Here is a 22152-nt window from a genome sequence, read left to right on the forward strand (position 1 = left end):
GTATCATCTCTGGCATGCTAACACATAGCCAAAAAAACATACAGAAACACAAAGCTTTTAAGAATTAAGTTACAGAAATTTTCAGTTTCCTTCTCACACTTCTTACTTTCCAAAGAGACAGATGGTTACAAAGCATCTACTATGTGTGAGGATCTAAGACCTAGATTCTCAGGTACAAGTTCATTAACAGATAACTGAAAAAGTTAATAAATGTGTAGTCAGTCTCACTGATCAGAATGTGGTACTTGGTTGATCTTCCACCGACCAGCTCTTTACTCAAAAGCCAACTTTATTCCAAGATCAAAGTGCTTCCATCTTGGTCATGTGCAAAACCAACACATTGGCAGGAGGAATTGACCTTCTTTAGCTGCACTCTTGGCCTAGATCTCCAAAGTCTCATAGCAATCCACTCTTAAGATAAGCAGAAATACTATTCACCATTGCAAACTGAATTCTTGCTGTCAAGCAAGAATGCAGAGTCAGTCATTATCTGAACCCAGAGTCTGACCACTATTCACCAGTTTTAAAAAAAACAAACACACACTAACATATACACACTTGCAGTCTCGGAATAATATTTCCAGCATATGTATACACACTTACAGTCTTGGAATAATATTTCCAGCGTACTGTACTAGCTCATAAAGGTCTGCCACTTTCCTTCCTTTGGCAAATTCATCTGTCAGGTAGACTTCCAAGTAGTGTAGCTCATCAGAAATTGCCATGTCTCTCATAGTTAAGGATTTTAAGCTAGAATGTCTACAACAGATTTACATAGTAATTTGCTCATTCACACCAAAGAGGAAAGATACTGTACTAAATACAATCATGCCCAGGTAGGTAGTACTTCTGAAACAATAATCACTATTGGGATAAGTGTGCAAAATTAACCCCAAGCCTTCAATTGTCATTTTTAGCGTATCAGAAAAGGGGAAAAAAAACCCCAAACCCTAAATCAAACCAGCAAGCAAACAGATGTGATTGAACAGAGTATCTAAAATAAAGGCATACTAGGTGTCACAGGAGAATATCATCCACACACAGAGAAAGTAGTATTTGAATATATTCACATTCTATTCCCACGTCTCATGAAAAGGTTCCCCTTCTTCAGATACCACAGTATGCACATGTAAATACACCGAGGCACTGATTTATGGTTAGAAGCTAAGATAATAATGAAGGGCAAAAAGTAAGTTGGTTTTCCAGATTTTTGGGGTAGCATAGTGCAACCAGAGTTGTTTTACAGAGCTGGTATTTTTACAGAACTAGACTTCTGGAACCTACCAAAGGAAGATATGAAAGACATTAAAGACCTGTTTTATACCAAAGGGAAAAGATGAACTTACACAGTGAGCAAATAAGTGCGTGTTCTCCTACAATATATCCAGATAACTAAATATTGAGGAGAAAAGTGCTAGTAAATATCTGAGACTGACGAGACACCACTGTACCAAAAAGAGCAGATGAACATTCCAAATTCAGCATTTCAACTATTCATTCCCTCTTCAAAGGATACAGAGCTCATAGTAGCTCTTTGGAGATAACATAGAAGTCCGCAGCTCACCAAGCATGTTGGAAGCATGTTTCAAAGCATCCATGAGCTTGTTTTTGTCCTTTAGAGGAAGAAAGAAAGAGAGAACAGTCTGTAAGAAATAACACTGGGCAACTGCAGTATTTTAGAAAGCTACACTTATAGCTTTTTAAAAAAGCATGCAAAGATTAAGTAAACACCAGGAAATTCCAATTAAATCAAGTGAGTTAGTATCTAGCTTGTACCATGTTGCCCATCCTAATTAAGCAGAACATTATACCTGAAGGTAGCAAGAAGACATATCTGAAGACAGAGCTACAGTAATAATTTGTGAATACTAATGGTACAAAAAACTTAAAAGAAAATTTTGCTTATGCAGAAATCTCCACTCACCACTCAGATCTTATCCAGCAAGCAAAATAGAACAGATTCTCCCCCGCTCCCCCTCCCCGCCCCCAGTCTGGTCTGTTGTTTTGCTCAGGTCATGAAGAAACTTCTAGGAGACAGAGGATATGCACTGCCAGCAGACCACTGTTAGAATTAGATTCCTCTTCCCCTACTTCTCATCCAGGAACAACACCTTACTGAACACCTTACAGTTTATTAGGCTGCATATAACTTACACTTATGATGCATATAATCACCTTGCATCACAGGATACAAGACAAACTTCTAATCTACCACCTATGCATGCTTGTTCAACCCATCACAAGCAGCTGCATTATGTTGTGAGGGAGAATGCAAGGAATTGCTAGTGTGATCCACTTAGTATATTGTCACTCAGTCACAGATAGCAGTGAAAAGCTCAGCTGCAGGTACTTCAAAGACTTCAAAAGCATTCCACAGAGTATAAAACTGGAATGGGTGTTACTTTTCTTGCTACTGTCATTTGGCTGCAAACAAAGTTAGCTTGGCTAACCACATGAAAATCTACGGGAATATATAAGTTTTCATTGCAACTCCAAGCAGTTTCTCCAAATAAAAATAGGCTTCTCAAACCCAAGAAAGCTACACATGATGACATCATCTGTCTGCACTGGCTACAATTTCAAGATAAAGATCTCAGCACAACCCTAGCCAATGGTGTTTTCCAGTCACAGAAGAATTCATGCATCAGTCTACAATTAATCACTACAAAATTTATCCTATGCAGCAGGTAATGCATTATTAGCCTCACAGCCTGTGGTTCATGCCAAGAAAAGACTACATGGAAAAAACAACACTATTCTTGTTTACGTTGAACATACTTTCTCATCACATAGTTCCATATAAAATGAATTTGAGCAATAGCCTTCTGATGTCAAATGGCAGGCTTATTCTCAGTTTAGGTTTACTGAAATGTGAGCACATAAATTATAAAGGCACATCTTTATAATTTATCTTGTCAAATACTGGAGCAAAATCAGGAAGACACATTCAAAGAATACTCAAGGCTAACTCTCACTGAGCAGCTGCTTCATTTATTTGCAAAGCCTCTACCAGAAAGATGCATAAAGGGTTAATTTTCCTCACAGCACTAGAGATTAGTATTGATTTACTGTTTAACATCTAGCAGACAAGAAGCTTCATTGCATTTTAAAGTCACATTCTTACCAAGCATCTCTTCATCTGGAAAGACTGCACCTTCACAGCCTGAATGGCTTCATCCAGGAGTTTTTCCTGTTCATCCTGAGGAGATTGCTGTGTTGTTGGCTGGAAGAAAAAACACAGAACTCAATTATTTGTATGAAGCTGTTCATGACTTGATTCAAACTGGGTTCCTGTAGTTTAGAACATAGTGCAAGTGACACTGCAGTGTGACCACTCCAGAGTTGTCAGAAATAGCTGTGGGATATGTAAGGGAGAAAGTTCCCAGTACTCTGCAAAAACCTGAGGGCAGGGAAAGATAGGTTATGGGTAACCTGCGAGCAGCACCGCTCCTTGGAGTGCAAAACTATGGGGACAGAACAGGGTCAACTTTTCCCTTCCAACATTTAGAGGTCAAGAATCCAGTGCAAGTATCTGGCAAGAAAAAGCTTCAAGAGAATGCAAAGACATCACTATGCTGAGAGGAAGCATTACTTCTTTCCACAGAGCTTCAAAGCAATGCCTGGACTGCACACGCTGCAACTGTACACATGCTCTCCTGTACTCACAAGTTCTCAATTAACTGCCGTCTGAGCCACACAACTCTATTAAGGACAAGTCTCAGATAAGCAAAGCAAAAGGTACAGTTACTGCTTTCCGGAAGGTAGAAGCAACTTGCCGAAGGCAATAGAAAACTGAAGAGAAGCAACAACTCTTCATGTCCCCTACTTGTCCCAGTGACCCTCTTCCTCTTACCTCTCCTCAAAGAGGCACATCCTGGGTCTTCAACTTAAACTTTCAACATCTCTTGCCTTTCCAAAGATCATACTGCATTTTCTTATAACATTAATTAAATCCACTGCTTACAGCCTTAAGTTTCCCGCACGACCCAACTACAATAGGCCTTCTCCTACTGCAGCTGCTCCCTGCCCTCTACCAGACTGGAGATCAGTTCCTATAAGCATCTTTAAGTTATCCTCTAAGATGCCCAAATTTACTTAGATCAGAACGCCTAATGCTCTCCCCACCTACAACCAGCCTTCCTCCTAACACCTTACAAGGAAACACCACCATCCACCTATTGTTTAGGCCCAGTTTTCAATATCTCATTAGAGCCTTCCAGCTTCTCCCAATCTTGCAGTTTGTTTTCAGGTGGCTTCTCTGAAATGCTGACAGAGATAAAAGCACCGATGTTGTGTCCCAATTACATCTTCTCTACTCTTGACAAATACCACGTACACAGTGATTTGTACAGCAGGTTCTCCGAGCCTGCAGCTTCACTACATTCTCAACTATTTACATTTTTCCCCTCATCCACTGTGTTCAGAAGGTTCCTGGTCTCTTCCTTTTACTAAATCTCAGTGACAAGCTAGCAGGCCATGAATTACATCATCCTGATGTTCCTAAAAACAGTATCTTGAGTACCAACTCCTCCCACACACCCCATGCTTGGAGTCCCCATAAGTATCTTTTGAAGACTGGGATTAAAATTGAGGTCTTCATTAAAATACAGAGGTGTTAGTTCAACAGCAACTTAATGGTTACAGAGCACTGCGGCTTTGGCACACCCCTGTTTTCTCCTGTATTTAACTGGGTTCTTGCTCTGCAATTGGAATCTCCCTAATAAGAGTCACAGACAGTATCTCCCCTTTGTTCTCCCCACTACCCTTTTCCACATACAGAAAACGGACAGTGCCATGCAATACTGTTCTTGCCTGGATCGTGCCCAAACAGGCAGTAAAACTCTGTCCTTGAAGGTTTTCAATCACCCAGCTAGACAAAATCAGGGCTGATCTGATCTAACGTTGGTGATAACCCTGCTTCGAGCAGGAGGTTATATAAGATAAAGGGTCCTTCCAACCAACACTTCTATGACTCAATGTGCCTCAGTAATATTCAAACCCTGCACAATAACTAATCAACAAGTCTGTTTAGTCAACAGAAAAAAACCCTCTGCTAATTAGAATGACCACCCCTCTTACAAAGCTCTCTCTAATTAATCACATAAGTGCAGATCTTCCAAAAAACAATTTAAGTATAAGGCAAAAGTAGTATCCATGGCTAGATGACCCTATTTCCCAGGCAATTCAATAGCTACAAACTCTCAGAAAACTTCCAACTGTGAAGCAAGTACATTCTACTGGCAGAACTCTGCTGTAATTGCTAAGCTTTATTTATTCCATGACAGACTGGACTTTCAAGGAACAGAAAATGACAGTGCTGGGACTAGTGTGCAACAATCAATATCAAAACATCATGTAACAGACTTGCTGAATTATGTCTATGCCAGAATGTCTGTCACAATCTACAGTCCCCTGAACCCATACTAGTGCTTTAGAGAAGATACATCACTACTCAGCTGAATGCCATATGCTCTAACCACATCAGATCTCTCTATCTTAAAACACAGCTAAAACCAATGCAGTAACGTTAACACTAACCACAACTTCCTAAGCCCCCTTCTCCTAATGGGCATTAAGCTTACACAGCTACCAGTCCTGCTCTGCCATCCCCAAGGCCATGTAGTGCTGGGAGAGCTGTTTAGGCTGTAAAACATCAAATAAACTAGAAGACTAGCCCAGCTGATTAATAGTTTACCATTCACCTAGTTCACCCTACAACCACATAAAACACTGCAAGTAGGTCTGTGAAAAGGCCTTTTGACAGCAACATCAAGTTAAAGCATTTATTGAAACACATAATATTTGTCACAACCTCAAGAAGTGGTTGGCAGAGTGCACGTGCATCAGTTTCCTTTCTTTTGGTGTGAAAACCACTGGTTAAAGCATAATAGCTATGACAAGTTTGAGACTATGCTTTATATGACACCAATAATGATCTCATCAGAAATATCTAATTGAAGGTATACACTTTAACTTTAACCACTGTCTTTTAGCAACAGTTGGGGAAATAATGGAGTTTCAGAGCCTTGCTCTGTCTGACCTAGCTTTCCCATTTATAATGAACCAGAGTCAGCTTTACATCACGTTCTGTCTGCATCAACAGAAGACATTGACAGCATTTCCATTTCTGCTCTAAATTTGAGCAGCAAGGTCCCACACTGTATTCAACACCAGGACCATACTAAGTACATAACTGAATTCATCAACAGAAGCATCTCCATGTTACCACAGAGATTAACTTTTTTCTTCTGTATCTCTTCAAGATTAAAAGTAAAATTACATTTCATACCTGTTCTGATTTCAAGACTGAGAAGGTGATTGGTCTAAACAAAGATGTCTTTACTACAAGGGTACTGCACTTCATGTCTAAAGAAAAGACAATCTCAGCATTTTACAGTTGCACAGGTAGTGAGATAACCTACCACTGACTGTCACAAGCAAACAATGGAAGCAGCCTGAGGTGTTGTTTGTAGCAACTTTACTTCTATATGAAGAGAAAACATCTTAACAGCAGCACCAACTCTTTCTTACTTTTCAAAGTCTGAATATTTATCAGCTTACCCTTTTCTTTGCACTTTAGAAAGCAAGCTACTTTCAGCTTCAGAACTATAGAGTTTTCCACACATAACCCGGTTATTATCAAAATCACATCAAGATACGCATATCCTGACACATACGCCTGAAGTTTGAGGAAGCTGTAGCAAAAAGCAACTGAAGTAAAGAGAACGTAGAGCAAAAGCATACCAATGACAGCAGGGCACACACCAAACTAGAAACTAGTTCTTCTGTCAGATACAATGTTGAATAAAGCTGTTTATGCTCTGTAGCTTCCACTTCAAATGAGGAACCTAGTAACACAAGATAGTATTTTCAAGTGTTATTTTACCAAAAAATGCAACTGCACTGTGGAGTCCTATGCCAATCTACAAACAAGAGTCTTGAACATAAGCTTTTGAAGTGGGAGATACTTTGACACTAGAGAAAAGCAGCACTACTCCATAATCAAGGCACAGAATGTCCTGCCTTGTCAACAACATGTACTATAAGGTATAAACTCCTGCATGAACACAAGATAAGCAATTTATAGCAATTATGCAGCCATTTAGACTTTAGAAATGCCTGAGCCATACCCCCATTAGATACACTGCAAATGTTGAAGAAAAAAGGAGAGTTGATGTGAACAGTTTTCTGCTTTACTTGTTACCTAACCTTTTTTCCTCTGAAGCCACAAAGAAGCAAGTGAGCAGTGGAGAAGGGACAGAGAACAGCCTCTTTCAGCTGCACTATCAGTTTCTGTACAAAAGACCATAGTCGTCTTCTAGCTTGGAAGAAAGGACTATCATAAGTTACCACATGCAAGTTATGGAAGTCATAACACACAGCAGCTGAATTTGGCAGGGGGGTGAGGAGAGCTGGCTTTTGGTGTGCATTTTTTGGGGGGTGTGGTTTTTTGTTTGTTTCAGGTTTTGTTTCCTTGGGTTTTTTTTTTAAATAAAGGCTAGTGAACTCTAAGTTGGTGGAAAACAAGAATTTTCTTAAACCCCAAACTAGCTTGGAAGAAGTCTACTGTCTGGCTGATCAGAATGGGTAATACAAGTTATCCTGCAGATAACAATTAGAAAAGTGTATTATCGCAGCAGCAAACGTTATTCTGGACTATGCCTATCCTCATAATGGCAACTATTCTTGAACATACAAAGCGAACATTACAACTATTGTGTATGATTTACTTATTTTCTAACACTCAGCTCCATGGGAAGACTTCCTAAGATTCATACTTGACACTTAACTGCACTCTGGAGAGGGTTATTATTTTGGGTCAATGTGTTGACTAGTTAAGATGCTCATTCTACTTAATCTGGTTAACTTGCAGTACTCAAGAGAAAGGATTACATAGTATTGAAATACAGCAGAATCAAGGCAAGCTTGTGGAGCCTACCAAACAGCTTGTATTCTGATGATATAGGTATCTTAAGCTAGATGCAGAGTATAAATAATACAAAGTGGAATGTTTTGCTTCTGTTCCATTCTAGAGTGCATTTTCACCTAATCTCTAAACAATTAAGTACTTTTCTTTAGATAACTGATGTGCTTACAGCCTATTCCACGCATGACTTTTCCTTCTGTTTGCTCACATGCTTGTGTTTAGTACCACAATGAATGAGATTTACCCAAAGAAGTTTTTCTGCCTCCTCCTAGTTGGATTTTATTAGGACTACCTACCAACCAGCCACCACTGAGACATTTAAAATGAACACTACCCAAGACAGAAGATGGGTTAGCTACAGAAGTTGATCAGGACAACTGCCAACCTACAGATGAAGTCTGGGTGCATACAACGCATTGCTGTAAAAGTCACTGAGCTCCCTGGAATTAACAAAATACACATAAGCATTTTATGCCATATAGAAAGCATTACTCTGCAACACTGAAGGCAACTCCAGAACTTCTATTGTATCTCACAGCATAGGAGCTCAAAGATGAACCAGAGAGAAGAAAACATTTTTCACATGTTTAAACTGGTACTTACTGCCACAGGAAGCCACGAGACATTAACAAGAATCAAGGGGCTGGACTTTTTATTCAGGGGATGATCAAGAACAGCCAGAGCCCTCTTAAAATCAGTCTTGTTAAAGGTACTTAAACATTCAGCTTCAAGGTTTAAACCAAGCTCGACCATAGGAAATGGCAGCAGGGCCTAATTTGGTAGAGGGGATTATCCCATGTTTAACACCTAAAAGTTTATTTTTTCTGAATCACCTGATACCAGCTATTCTTAGAAAGAGGACACGAGACCAGAGAAGTCTCAGGCCAGTTCCCATGGAAGTGACAGGCAGAGGAAAGTTGTATCATTCATGAGTTAATGACTACCACAAAGCACTTATGTGGGGGACAGAGACTGCTATCTATGTAGATTTAGCATTTCTCATCACCCAATTAAGTATTTTCCATTAATCTTTCAAGTAACATTACAGGTTTTGCCCCCCCCCCCCGCCCCGAGGATACAGTATTAAACTGATAGCAACATACACATAACTTTAAAAAGAAAGCCTGTGCCAAAAGCCTATGAACAGTGCAATCCCTGCTTTATAAAGCAGTTAGGTTTTGCCTCACTGTCTAGATACTGTTGGTACTGTTTATACTCCACACTTCAGCTAATTAACACGCCATGATAGTTACAGCACTTGCTGCTTACAGTGTTATTGAAAATTAAAGAGGTAGACTTTTCAGTTTTAGTAGGAAACTTGATTGTCCCCTTATTTTTATTGAAAAATGAAAAGCATTTCTCAATAAGAGCTATTTCGACGCTGAAATTTCAGGCTTGCCTCTCAAATAAACCCCAGTATTTGCTCCAAAACGACTCAATGGAGCTGGGCCCACCAATGCAAAACCACCTCTTCTGCAGGCAGAGAAAGAAGGTTCACTAGGAAAGTCGGAAACAGCAGTCCTGGAGGGTCAGGAATGAACAGCAGACTGCCCCGTGGACAACAAGAGCCCATATGCACAGCACTCTAAATGACATAACCTCGGGTTTATGACAGGAGCGGCACGCTAAAATACACTTAAACTCTGACCGCAAGTACAGCGGCGGTTCCCCAATAAAAACACCTACTTCCCCCGCGCCCCTATACGCAAAGTCGGTTGAACCCTGTAAATTAGTGACTCGCACTGACCCGCCGCAGCGGCGGACCGCAGGCAGCCTTCACCGCAGGGCGAACCGTTACCGCGGACACAACGGGCCCAGCCCTCACCTCAGCCCCGCCCGAGCCGAGCGGCGGCCTCCGAGCCCGGGCCCGGGTCCGCCCCGCCCCAGCCCGGCCCGGCCCATCGCCGCCAGCAGACGAGCGCAGCCGCTGACGGCGCGCCCGAGCGGCAGCCAAGAGGAGCCCCCGGGTCCAGGCCGGACCCGGGCGGCCGGGCCTGCCCCTCAGCCACCGGCGGGCGCGGGCCGGACTCCTCCCACCTGCACACACGGCAGCGGCCAGACCAGCCTCAGCCTCGGCGTCAGCGCCGAGACGGGCGGCGCCCCGCGGCACCCCTCGCCGCGGCCCGGCCTGGCCCGGTCCCCCGCCACCCGCGGCCCCTCACCATGGTCGCGCCGCCGCCACAAGCCGCCCCCACCAGCAACACCCCGCAGCGCCGCGCACCGTCATGTGACTGCACCACCCCGCCGCCGCCTTCCCGTTGGTCCGTTCTGAGGAAGTGGTCCGCTCTAGGCCGATTGGCCTAAAGGGCGATGATTGGCGGCGGGGCCGGCCAGTCCGCGGCCGAACCTGGTTCCGCGTCGCGGGGCCGCGCGCTGCAGGGGGAGCGGCCGCATGGAGCGTGGGGCGGTGCGGCGCCTCGCCGCCCGGCTGGGCCTCACCGAGCCCGGCGTCGTCAGGTACGGCGGGCCGCCCGGCGGGGACTACGGTGCCGCGGAGCGGCTTCCCCTCGGGCGGCCCGGCTGCGGTGGAGCCCCGGGAGCGGCGTCTTCCTCCGGCGGGGGGGGGGGGTGCCCCTGCCGGGAGTCGGTGCCGTCCTCTCCCGCTGCAGGAGAGCCTGCGCGACGTGCAGCGCTCCCGGTTACTACGCACCGGCTCCAACCGGCCGCCCCCGCTCTCGGGAGCGTTATTCCCGCCCGGGTAAGCGGGTCCAGCCGCGCGGTGCTGGCCTGCCCCGCGCCCTTGCCGCCGCCTGGCCGGGCTTCGCCGCTGGGCCGGCCTCGGCTGCTCCCGGCGGGTGGCCTGGCGAGCCCCGGTAGCCCTCCCGGCACGGCAGCGGCAGGCAAGGCGTGCCTCGCCTCCTTGCAATGCCGGCCTGCCGTCGGTTTCCTTTGGTCTTGGTCGATGTGAGAAAAGTCATCGACCTTGCGGTACATGCGGTTAATGAAGGAGTCGTTTCAGGCGATGAAATGCAGAGCTACCGCTGCAAATTGTTAGAGAAAGGGCAGTGTTATCCTGTGTTTGCCACCCTGTTTAGCGCCCTTTCCCTACGTGTGTGCTACAGCCGCTGCTGGAGTCGGAGTGCTGGACGAGGTAGACCTTTTTTAACGAGGGCTTTGTATGCTGGGTGTTTTGCAGAAAAGCTGAAGAGTATCTGCGGCTGTCCCAGGTGAAATGCACAGGATTGATGGCTCAAATGACAGCAACAAGCAGTGCTGTGATGTGCCTGGACCTAGCAGCTAGTTTCATGAAACAACCAGTTGACAAAGTAAGACACAGTATACGACTTGGCTGACTGGTGCATTCTCCATAAGCCCACTAGAATCACTGTTCTGTGTAGCGTATGTTGGGAGGAGGAAAGGGATAGTAATAACTGACATTACCCTGGCAGTGTGCTGCTAAACACAGAGTTAGACCTTTCACTACTCACAGTTTGAAATGGTAGACTGAGATCAGTGCCGTAGTCACTTCACAAGTTCAGCTTGCTTTGTTATAATTTCAGCTCTTTTAGTAACAAATAAACTACCAGCAAGGATGTTAAATTTAAGATATGTCTCTTTTACTGTGGGAGGGAAGGAATCGGCTCCAAGGAATCCCTCTCTATAGTTGTACCTGTAAGTATCCATCTACAGACCTGTCAGGTAAATGGCACTGAGCTGCCAAAATAATGTCTGCTACAAGATGTTCATGATTGTCCATTCGCAGACAGAGGAGAATTGAATTGGACCTGACCCTGTGAGGAGTAGCATAAAAGTATTGCTCAACTCTTCAAGTTGCCCAGATCTTGGTTACCTTTGTTTTTAACCACCTTGCGATAAAAGGCCCATGTCATATTGTATGGAAAAGACAAGCCTCATTTCAGTGAAATGGTCTAAAAATAACACTGCATTAAAAGATGCGGCATTCCTAGGTGGTTAGTCTTTCTGTGTGCAGTCAAAACTTACATCATTCTTTACACAAATTTGTTTAATACAGCAGTTGAACTTTATGGTGTTGTGTGGTTTCTCCCTAATCTATTTTGGTTGCCTGAATAAGATGTCGGGAAGGAATCTTGCTAATTCTCGGGGTTTGTCTTTGTCTTCTTGAAAGAGCTATTTTGTTAAACTCTCTGGTTTGAAGAAGACAACCTACCAGAGCTCCATGAAGTCTTTGGAGTGTTTGCTAGAGGTGAACCCCAGATTGGGAATGCGAGACTTGGCTGTGCAATTCTGCTGCACAGAGGCAATGAGCACCGCTTCAAAAATACTACAGAGGTGAGGAAGCTCTCATGAGCACAATGGTAACCACTAGTAATATTCTTAGTTCATTAGATGTGTAAGGAGCTTGATGGTTTGAAGGGCCAGCTATCTCCCACTGAGTGGAGTGATGAGGTGAGTTCTAAGCTGTTTATCTAGGCTACTTTTTAGAATACATATTAGAAAGACTTAGTCTGTGAATCTCAGTAAGTCATTGTCTGAGTCCCAGTTCTTCAAGTAGGAATAGTATAAAAAATATAGGACTCTTAGTCGCTGTGTTTGTCTATAGCATCACGCTGTCTTCCATGTCACAGTTCAGAAGTAATGCTCAACAGAAACAAGTCCTCCCTTCTGGAGAAGCAGATGTCTTACAATGCATAGTACCTGTAAAAACAAAAGGTAGAACAATTCAATGGAGATTCAACAGATATAACTAAAATTTTGCACTCTGTAACATCTACTTTAACAAGAGCAATCACTGAAGAGTTCTATTCTGGAGTGCTGTCACCCTGATAGCCCATAGTTAAATGCTGTTAGGGATTTAGAATATTCTGAGTTGCTGGTCAGTGAACAAAGGCTGTGTATGCTTGTTGATGCTTAATACAAACTAAAAAAACCAGCTTGGGGACAGATGTCAATAAAAAATTCTCTAGTGCTGCACATCCATCATGTCATTTTCTGTATTTAAGCCTTCATCTGTGTAATATACATATTATAAGAGTCAAAGAAACTATAATTCTACCCTCTATAGGATGGATTTATGCAAAGCATCTCATTGTAACTTTTAGATGTAATGTAGAGATAAAAGTGCTGTGTGGATGGGGAGCACAAGACATAGATTTTACTGACCTGCAGTGACCCAGATCCCTAAGTTAAAATACCTTTAATTCAAAAAGAGGAGATGATCCTAATTCCCTTCTTTTCCCTAGTCTGTTTTGCTCTTCTCAGCCAGTAGCAGCTGTTTCTGCTTCACTGGGTTGCAAAGGACCAAGTGATCCAACAGGAGACCTGTTCGACTGCTGAGTAGTGCCATGTGACAAATTCATTTCAACAGCTTCATTTAAGGCAAATGCACTATACAATTCTCTCTCTTATTGTTGCTCTAGGTATGAATCCAGCCTCTCTGAAGCACAGCAAATGGACCTTGATTTCTCAAAACCACTTTTTGTAACAGCTGCACTACTCACTGCATGCAGGTGAGTATAGCTTGAGGGATCTTTTGTGCGTTTAAACGCCTAGTGAGACACCAAACTGACACAGTGCTTATGGTGTAAGCAGCTGATTCATTCAGCATGTCTGAATAGTGTGAAGGGTCTGCTTAGTGCATTATGCTGCCCTGCTCCTGGAAATGGAGAAGTCTCCAACCTATACTGCATTTGCTTTCAGGAGAAAGCAGAAGTATTATATAAAATATACGGAAAAGAATCTTGAGTTAGTTACCCTAAAATAAATGACATTATGTCTTCCCTAGTGTGTAAGTGTATGCTGTGGGTAATTTTATTAGGACACATCCATGTCAGTAGCTGAAGAACTTCTGTTAGTGTTTTGCACTTCACCCTCCTTCCTCTCAGCCTAACCAGCATAATTCCTTAGTAATATTTTCAGATTTAGTGGGGATTTTTTTCCCACATCAGGATAGATATGAGCTGGGCATAAAGCAAAACGTGGCTTTTGGTGAGATACTGCTCATGGTGCAAGAATGGCTGCTGGCTTACTTCTAAGCACCAAGAATCAGCCATTCTGAAGAAGGAAAAACCTTTGGGAGATGGATCCAATAGCTTTAGGCCTGCATCAGCTTGAAAGATAGGTGTCAGGAGCACCTGACTCAGCAGATCCTTTGTAAGAATTTGCTTGCATGCAAGTATCTTCCCTCTCAGTATTATGCCTTGTAACAATCTTATTAAGTGATTCAGGTGCTGTGTTGCACAGCTCCTGACTAGTGTTCTTTTGACACAGAGGTCCCATTCAGCTTTTTGCAGTAGTGGGATTTTGTCCTGGTTCCTTCAAAATCTGAAAAGTACCTTTTCCTAATAGAATTTCCTCATGTAACTTGAACTAACCCTGGGTCTCAATTTCTGAGCTGTATTGAGTGAGTAGTGTAGGGGCCTGTTTTTTAAGCAAGTTTGTTTCTGAGTGAGACAAGGATTAGACAGGACGAAAACTCAGGCCTACCTTCCTCATTCTCACAGGCAGTGCTGGTATAGTAAATGTCACCCTTATCTGAGTGATAGTTGCTGGAGCGTTGCTTTGTACAGAGATGACTTAACTTTCTCTTGTAGGTGTTTGAAGCTAAAAGTGGACAAAACTAAAATGTTAGCTATGTCTGGGGTGAAGAAAGCAATCTTTGACCGGCTGTGCAGTCAGCTGCAGAAGATAAGCCAGCAACTCAGCAGTAAGTTTTTTGGCTTTATCCCTGTAAGACAGCATATCCATCGCCTGGCCTCAGAGTGCCCCATCCTTTTCCACTATTGATTTCATTCTGATCACTTTCAGCCAAACCTGCCCATCCATTCCAACATGTTTCCTGCAGCCCAGTTCCCAGTCACAGGAATTGCTTCTGGGGAAGTCACAACAGCTTAGCATGTGGCAAGGCCAAAAATAAGTATTTTTCTCTCTTCTCAAATGCTTGCTGCTCCTTACATTCCCTGCTGCTGCAGTTTATTCCCTGCTGCTGCAGTTTATTCCCTGCTGCTGCAGTTTATTCCCTGCTGCTGCAGTTTATTCCCTGCTGCTGCAGTTTATTCCCTGCTGCTGCAGTTTATTCCCTGCTGCTGCAGTTTATTCCCTGCTGCTGCAGTTTATTCCCTGCTGCTGCAGTTTATTCCCTGCTTCACCTATACTAACGGACCTGTCTTGGATTCCTCCTTCTTGCTTGGTTTCTGCACCCTATTAACATGGCAAAATCACACACAAATTAACATAAACATCGTGCTACCTCTGCTGCTTTGACTCAGTTCTGTGTTTTCCTTTCCCCCACTGCAGGATTAACAAGCCTAATCCTTGCTCTTCTAGTAGTAATTCAGCCATTACCTGACACCATCCCTCCACATACAGTGGGCAGACATGAGGAATCTTTCTCACCTGTTGTTGAACCTGCAGCTCTCTCCACTCCTTTTTGTGGAGGAGGAAGATTGAAATATGCCACAGGTCTTCATGTGTGTCTTACATCTCTGCTCCTTCCTACTTATATCCTTTTTCCTTTCCCAGGTTTTCATTCTTCCTCTCCCACTGACGGTACCCCTGTTTCACCCTGTCTTCATGCTTCATATCATGCAGTTTTCTGGAATGTGCTGCTTGAATCCAAACCCAAAAGCTGCTGCTCTCTCCATACGCAAGGACCTTCCCATAGTGCAGTGCCCTATAAAAAAAACCCCAAAACCTTACCCCACCACTAAAGCAACTTGGAGTTTCTGTATCAGTTCAGGGAAGAGTGTGCATTTGTATATACGGACAGCCCCCCATGGGTTGTGCGCATCTATAATACAAAGTGTGGAAATGGGATAGAAGGGGAAGAAATAACTGATAATCCTGCCTGAGTAATCAAGAAGGGTAGCAGTGTGGTTTTGGGGTATGAACATGGTGGATCACTGTGGTTACAAACGCAGCAGCAGTGCAGCCAACCAGTCTGTGCAAACCTTGAAGTGTGTTGGCACCTCTGTATGTACAGCTTGGGCATCAGTCTGGACCAGGGAACTGCTCTGACTAATAGACAATACTTCTGGAAGGTGGCACTGCTGTCAAAGAATTGAATGTAGACGGCCACTCTTGAGGCCCCAAGCACCACGCAGAAGCAAAGCAACGTTTTTTTGTTTTTTTTTTAGATGATGTTCCACTGGCTGCAGAGACAGCTGAAAGCTTGAACACCAACCTGGAGCATTGTGAGAAGGAAGATGGTAAGTTGTGTTTATGAACTAAAATCAGCTCACCAGAGCAGTCCTGAGCTTTAATGGTGCTTAATAATATTTTATCATAGAATATCTCAAGGTGGAAGGGACCCATAAGGATTACCAAGTCTAACTCCCTGTTCTTCGCAGGACTACCTAAAACTGTATCACATGCCTAAGGGCATCATCCAGATGCTCCTTGAACTCTTGGCAGGCTTGGCACTGTGACTTCTCTGGGGAGCCTATTCCAGTGGCTGACCATACCCTCAGTGAAGAACCTTTTCCTAATCTCCAATCTGAACTTCCCCTGATGCAGCTTCCTTCCATTTCCTTGTGTCCTATGTTTTAGTGGTGTAATACGCCATAATATTCAGTTCACAGCAGCATACTCCAATTCTGCAAACCACTGGCTAATGAAAGGAAAAAGAGAACCTAGCAGAAGGACAGTGGTGTTTATACTGAGTAGTCCTAGTAGAATTAAAGACAAGTCTTCCATTCAGACACAAAGATGAAGAGGTGACTTCTGGCAGATGAGGAGAGCAGCAAACCACAGGATTAGATGATATTGTGCAAGACCCTGTGCTTGTGTCTGTACATTTGCTCACTGCCATGGTTATTGCCAGCGCCATGTTGCCCACAATGGCCTGTCATGGACTTTCTCCTTCTCTCATAGGATCTGAAGATGATAAGGAGATGCCATGTAAACGGCCAAAGACTGAAACAAAGCAAGACTATGAAGAATGGAAAAAGAAAATCCTGGAAAATGCTGTTAAGGCACAAGAGACAAGCAGAAGTACTGTCTCTGTAGTGCCACCTAGTAATATCACTGCTGCTTGCTCACAGTTTTAACTTTCTCTCTGCTCTAACAAGAGTTCAGTGGCATGAGTGATGGCTGCCTGGTAGCCAGCTAATTTTATTTATGAGCTAGTTTTTAAGTATTTAAGAATGCTATTTTTAGTAAATGACATCAGAATTGAGGTGATTTTACAAGAAGCCTGACAACTTGCCAGGTGGGTACTGGAGCAGCTATAGCATTAGGTGGTAGAATAGCTTCATTTCTCTTGCTGCAAGAAGCACGTAACATTCTAATGCTGTGTTAAGTGTAAATAAGTTGTAAGTTACATGCTCTTGTGCCCCTTGCTGGAAGTAGTCAGTGAAAAAAGAGGGAGGGGACTAATGGTGCCTTGTTACACTGCAAAATCAGCAGAGGAATTATAAGACTGATAATTTTTTTTTTTTTTTTTTTTTTACTGTTGAAGAAATATTGTTTAGTCACTGAATTAGACTTACTTTTATGACCTGTATGGGACTGAAGTCTCTTGTGCTTGTAACAGGTCCCAAATATTCCAAGAAACAATAAAGATAGGAGGAAAAGCTTTGTATTATATCAGGTTCTTGGCACTTGTCATATATAAAACCCTTAGAGCACAAAATAAAAAGATATACAGGAGCTGTCTGTTCTTTAAGAAGGAAGATACCCAGGGGACAAGGATGTTCTCTGGGTAATACAGGTTTTTTGCATCTCACAGTCACAAACTTAGCGAAGAGGAGAGAGAGTGCCCTGCCCTGTAGTTCTTAGAGGCAACTTCTCTGGTCCTACACTTGCATCCCAGCTACTCAAACTCCAATTTTTGAGAAAAAAAATCACAACTTTGGCTGATGTAACTATAATAAAACCAATCCAAGTCTTCTGCCCATTTCTCTTGCATGTTTTCTGCCTGGGATTTGCAAAGAGAAGTTAACTCATAAACCCTTGTTTCAAAACAGCTCAGAAAACCCTAAGTGTCTGTATGAAACAAGATAAATTATCTCATGTCTGAGCATTTAAGATTTAAAACACTGCTCCCATATGAGCTGCTTCTCAACAGTAATTTAATGGCTTGCCAAATGCCTCACTGCTGTGCATACTCCCTGCTTACCTGGGTGACACTGCACCAGGATTATGATAGTTGATATCATTAACTGCTTTAGATATCAGTGTATGGGGCCAGTTTTTTTTGTCATACTTACTTACTGTTCCAGTGACTCACAGGTCACCTCTGGTTTGTTCTTTTAGCTTTTTGTAGACCTCAAAGCAGAAACATCCCATAAGGCTGCAGAGGTGGGTTCCATGGTACTGCAGAACAACGTGATGGCTGCCAAATCTAAAGGGATTTCTGTCTATTAGAAATGAAATAGTAATCCTGCTGGCCAGATGCACCTTCTCTTTGTAGAAAATGGAAAGGAAATAGGTACAAGACAGCAGAGAGCATACATGTGTTGCCTTCTTAAAAAATAGAGGAAGAAGCACACAGTAATTGGAAAATTAAAACTTACTGGACATTTTCCTTTCACTTCTCCTCCCAATGCATAAAAAAAGAAATCACTTGAAGCCAACTTTAATTAGCAAGAGCTAATTTCATTCCAGATGAGAGTTCTGAAACGTAACAGTAAGTATTGGGGAACGGACTCCAAACAAATGTCTGATGTGCAGAGAAAGTACTGGATAATTAACCCACATTGAGTAAGAGCTGTAACAAAATGTCTGCCATTTAAAGTCTGATCTAATATGTAGCAGAGGGTCCTCAGAATGGGAGAGAATCCAACCTAGTACATTAGCATTCTGTTGTTAAGACCTGCTCAGAGATACTTTCAGGTTTGTTTGGCAGGGGGGTTAATTTAAACCAAAATGAGGAATAGGCTTGTTCCACTTTAATGGAATTTATTAGTATTAATTCAGAAATATACAGACCAATTAATATAATCACATTTAGCATGCAGAACTACTGTGGAAGGAAAACATGAACTAAAGTGGGCCTTCACAGAAGGTGATACATTGTCAAGATTATTTTACTTGATTTTAATAATTTTGCTCTGTCTCAATTCTGGAAATGCTGCAGAAGCGCAGAATTCAGGACTATGCAAAGTGAGAAGCACTGGAGTGGAAAAGACTATGGTAAGCCAGTCTTACAAACCTCCTTATTAGCAACAAACACTTTTGCAGATTCAAGGGATGTGAAAGTCCATAAAGGTGAAGGGAGCTTTACAGTGATTTGATGCCTTTGCTGGAAAGCTAGTTTTAGTACTATTAGTTTCTGGTTTTCCTAGGAGCCCATCCAGCCCACACTGTGTTTTGCAGAATCTAGAATAGGAATAAAGGAAACCACAGGTTTAATAAATAATGTTATACTTTTAGCTGAGAGGTTGTAAGTGGCTCCAACTCTTTATACATCAGGAAAAAGTTTAAAATCCAAAATAAGTCAGTATTGTTAAGAAAACATTTAATGTTCAAGAGCAAACTGGGGAAAAAAAACAGGCTTCAACCTCCTAACTGGGCTAAAGGCAGAGTCTGGCAACACACCATTTTCCTGCCACTGAACAGGAATAAAACCTGTTTTGCATATCACACCGTATTAGTTTCTCAGACTTCACTAAAATTGTCCAAAAGGAGAAAAAAATCCTCAAACTAAAACTTAGAAGCTTAAGGGCTGCAGTCACAGCCAATGAGAAGCACTTACAAGTTTTAAATACATACAAAATTATGTCTGGAAATCTTTTCTGGACAACATGAGATCTTTTTGCGTAGACCTAATGGTCATTAGGTGATTTTTATTTGTGGCAGTTTCACCTATCTCCCTTCCAACAGTTCAATCAATTCACCATGAGAAAAAGCAGCAGTGGACCGACTGACTTAAGTTGCTTGAAACCAGGATTCCTCATACTTCCTAACTATGCAGTGACTATTTTTTAAAGGAGAGAGCAGAATTAAAGAAAAAAAATAAACAACAACCCAAAACTACTCAGCTCTGAGTAGCTGCAGTGAATCATCATCATGATGTTTGGAGGAAGAAATTAATTTTTGAAAAAATAACAGAAGAAAAGGATATCCCATATCTTTTGTTCTATGTAACAAACATCTGAGGGAAAAATTGTGCCACTGTTGTGGCAATGCTCTGAAATTGATGACATACTTCAGTCATGAAGAAAGTCTTTAGAGATCCCATGCTTGATGTGAGAAACCAGAAAACTGACAAGGTGTTTTCTTGTGTAAACACACCAACAATACTCTGCAGAATCAAAGCCTTCAGCAAGAAGTCAGCCCCAATAACAGCCATGTTTTTCCATCACTATGTACAACAACTAAAAACTTGTAAATACAAACAAGGTAGCTTCTGCTTTGAGAAATTATTTCAGTGCCTCTTCCTTGAGGTGCTTCTGGAACGTTAGCACTACCACACATAATATTTGAGGAGGACAAACCCAAAACTTTATGTTATAAAACAAAGGGGTAGAAATTATTGAAGATACTGAGTCCTTCCATGGCTTCATATCCATCTCCAGGAGTGGCAGATGCTTCATATAAGCTTAGGCAAGCTTGACAGACATACTCTGAAATCTCTTCAGCCTGTTAGCAGCAGCCACCACATAAAAATGTTTCTGTGAACAAAACAGAACAGTCCAAGTGTGAGTGCAGCTGAGGTAAAGGACCTTTTCTGTGGCTGACATGGATTTTTCTTCTTAGTAAATCCATTTACCTCTAGTGACCCACACCTTGTGTGGACTGCGGTGCAGAACAGCTTTGTACTGGGGAACCACTGATAACTGCAGCGCAGACTGCTAGTACTGTGAATTTCTGCAGCATTATTACAAATTGTACAGTGATACGTCTTTAAATTGTGTATTTTTTTTAAAATGCAAGTGCAGAAGTCTGTGACGAAACAGCTGGACCGCAGGAGTGGAAAAAGTGTAAGGCTCTGGTTTAACTCCTTGGCAAGGAATTACAACTCTCCAGTGACAAAAGAAAAAGAAATGGTCCTCACTGAGTTTTCTTCACATTTCCACAGGCTTCTTTGTAACAAAATCACTGTGTTCACCTTTCAGGATTGATTATCTATAATCCAATAAAGATTCCAATAGAAATTCTTATGTATCACTTCTTCATATAAAATTCAGTTCTGAAGGAGCATGGGGTTATCAGAAAGGTTCTGAGTTCTCTGGATGGGTTTAAGCCTAATTTTATCTCTCTCCCACACTTTTACTCTCTGCAATGGGAGGCACAAAACTTCCTTATGTTGTATCCCTACTCCCTAGTGACAACGGAACAATGCAACTGTTGTCAATGGAAAAAATCTCTCCAACACGAAGAGAAAGAACATTTAATATAAGCTAAGTAGCATTTGAAGTCTCTGAAATTGTAAAGAAAAAAAAATAGTAAACGCCAATCAGAAAGAATAAAAATTGAAACCAAACTTGCTAAAAATAGAAGCAGTATCATTCTGCAGGAGAAAAAACTTGATTTACAACTGAAAACAGACTTCCCAAACTCATATTTACAAGAAAGAAGCCTGTGGGCAAAAGTGAGCCAACACACAAAAAAGGAGGGAATGGGTCTGTCTGTGTTGAGCTGATTTTCCCTCTGGAAGGAGATTTGCCAGACTTTGTCTATTTACCTTCCATTTTCTGTGAGCCATGTAACCCTGGAGCAACAACTGGGACTTCAGGCGAAGCTTGGACTTCTTGGCTTTGGCAGGTAGATTGTTTAACCACTCGTGCTTCAGACACTGCGTTGCACTCATCCGACAGCTGCAGGAGAGGAAATACGCCATGTAAATCCAGCTACCCTCAGTGCCATTTTCTCAGTGCTCTGTGCTCCTCAGTACTACTGATAAAGAAACTGCCTTAAATGAACCAACACAAGCGAGTGGAGATGCCTCCTGAGATGCTGTTCATCTGAATGCGTAGGTTGCTAAAGACATCCTGCACTCTCCAGTGCAAGTGGTGTAAAAAGCTGCTGGTGGGTCTGCAGTGGGTTGACTGAGCTGTGGTTAAATGCTGTATTTTGCCTTTTTAGGGTTTAGTTTTAGGTATGGAGGTTTTTTCTTTGAAGAAGCAGCTGTACAGGTTCATCAGTTTATGTATCATTTTGTTACGTGAATGCAGAACTTTACTAATAGAATCAGTACATACAGAAAAATATTTGTGGTGTTACCCGTCTGTCCTCATAGTACAGGCTTATTCTGTGCCTCATATTTAAAAAGCACAATTGTCTATTCACCCTAAACTTGGATCAAGCTAAGCATACATTATATCCTGACGTTCAACAATGGGCCCAAATGTGAAGGCCTATCC

The 22152-nt window shown here is 42.5% G+C and overlaps 3 protein-coding genes across 12 annotated transcripts in view; 1 reads left to right on the forward strand and 2 right to left on the reverse strand.

Annotated features, from left to right (window-relative positions):
• Nucleotides 1-10311, reverse strand: part of VPS35 (VPS35 retromer complex component) — a 26948-nt gene extending 16637 nt beyond the window's left edge. Inside the window, exons 1-4 of one of the 2 annotated variants that reach the window (XM_075040156.1) lie at nucleotides 10149-10311; nucleotides 3125-3223; nucleotides 1517-1613; nucleotides 604-727 (exon numbers count right to left, since the gene is read on the reverse strand). In XM_075040156.1, coding sequence (XP_074896257.1) covers nucleotides 604-727; nucleotides 1517-1613; nucleotides 3125-3223; nucleotides 10149-10154 — 326 coding nt within the window. In that variant the 5' untranslated portion in view covers nucleotides 10155-10311. Of the gene's footprint in view, nucleotides 1-603; nucleotides 728-1516; nucleotides 1614-3124; nucleotides 3224-10089 lie in introns of both variants that reach the window. The other variant, XM_075040158.1, reaches the window with a different exon arrangement.
• Nucleotides 10266-19143, forward strand: ORC6 (origin recognition complex subunit 6). Its single transcript, XM_075040159.1, has 7 exons — nucleotides 10266-10384; nucleotides 11064-11193; nucleotides 12015-12178; nucleotides 13267-13356; nucleotides 14440-14552; nucleotides 15982-16053; nucleotides 16718-19143. The coding sequence occupies exons 1-7, from the start codon at nucleotides 10320-10322 to the stop codon at nucleotides 16891-16893; spliced, it is 810 nt and encodes a 269-aa protein (XP_074896260.1). The 5' UTR covers nucleotides 10266-10319; the 3' UTR covers nucleotides 16894-19143.
• Nucleotides 19144-20118: 975 nt separating this feature from the next.
• MYLK3 (myosin light chain kinase 3) overlaps nucleotides 20119-22152 on the reverse strand; it is a 63560-nt gene continuing 61526 nt past the window's right edge. For all 9 annotated transcript variants that reach the window (XM_075040150.1, XM_075040152.1, XM_075040155.1 and 6 more), the window contains 2 exons: nucleotides 21474-21606; nucleotides 20119-20460 (listed from right to left, as the gene is read on the reverse strand). In XM_075040150.1, coding sequence (XP_074896251.1) covers nucleotides 20389-20460; nucleotides 21474-21606 — 205 coding nt within the window. In that variant the 3' untranslated portion in view covers nucleotides 20119-20388. The remainder of the gene's footprint in view (nucleotides 20461-21473; nucleotides 21607-22152) is intronic.

The sequence above is a fragment of the Buteo buteo genome, chromosome 11, assembly GCF_964188355.1.
Source record: "Buteo buteo chromosome 11, bButBut1.hap1.1, whole genome shotgun sequence".
Taxonomy (NCBI): Eukaryota; Metazoa; Chordata; class Aves; order Accipitriformes; family Accipitridae; genus Buteo; species Buteo buteo.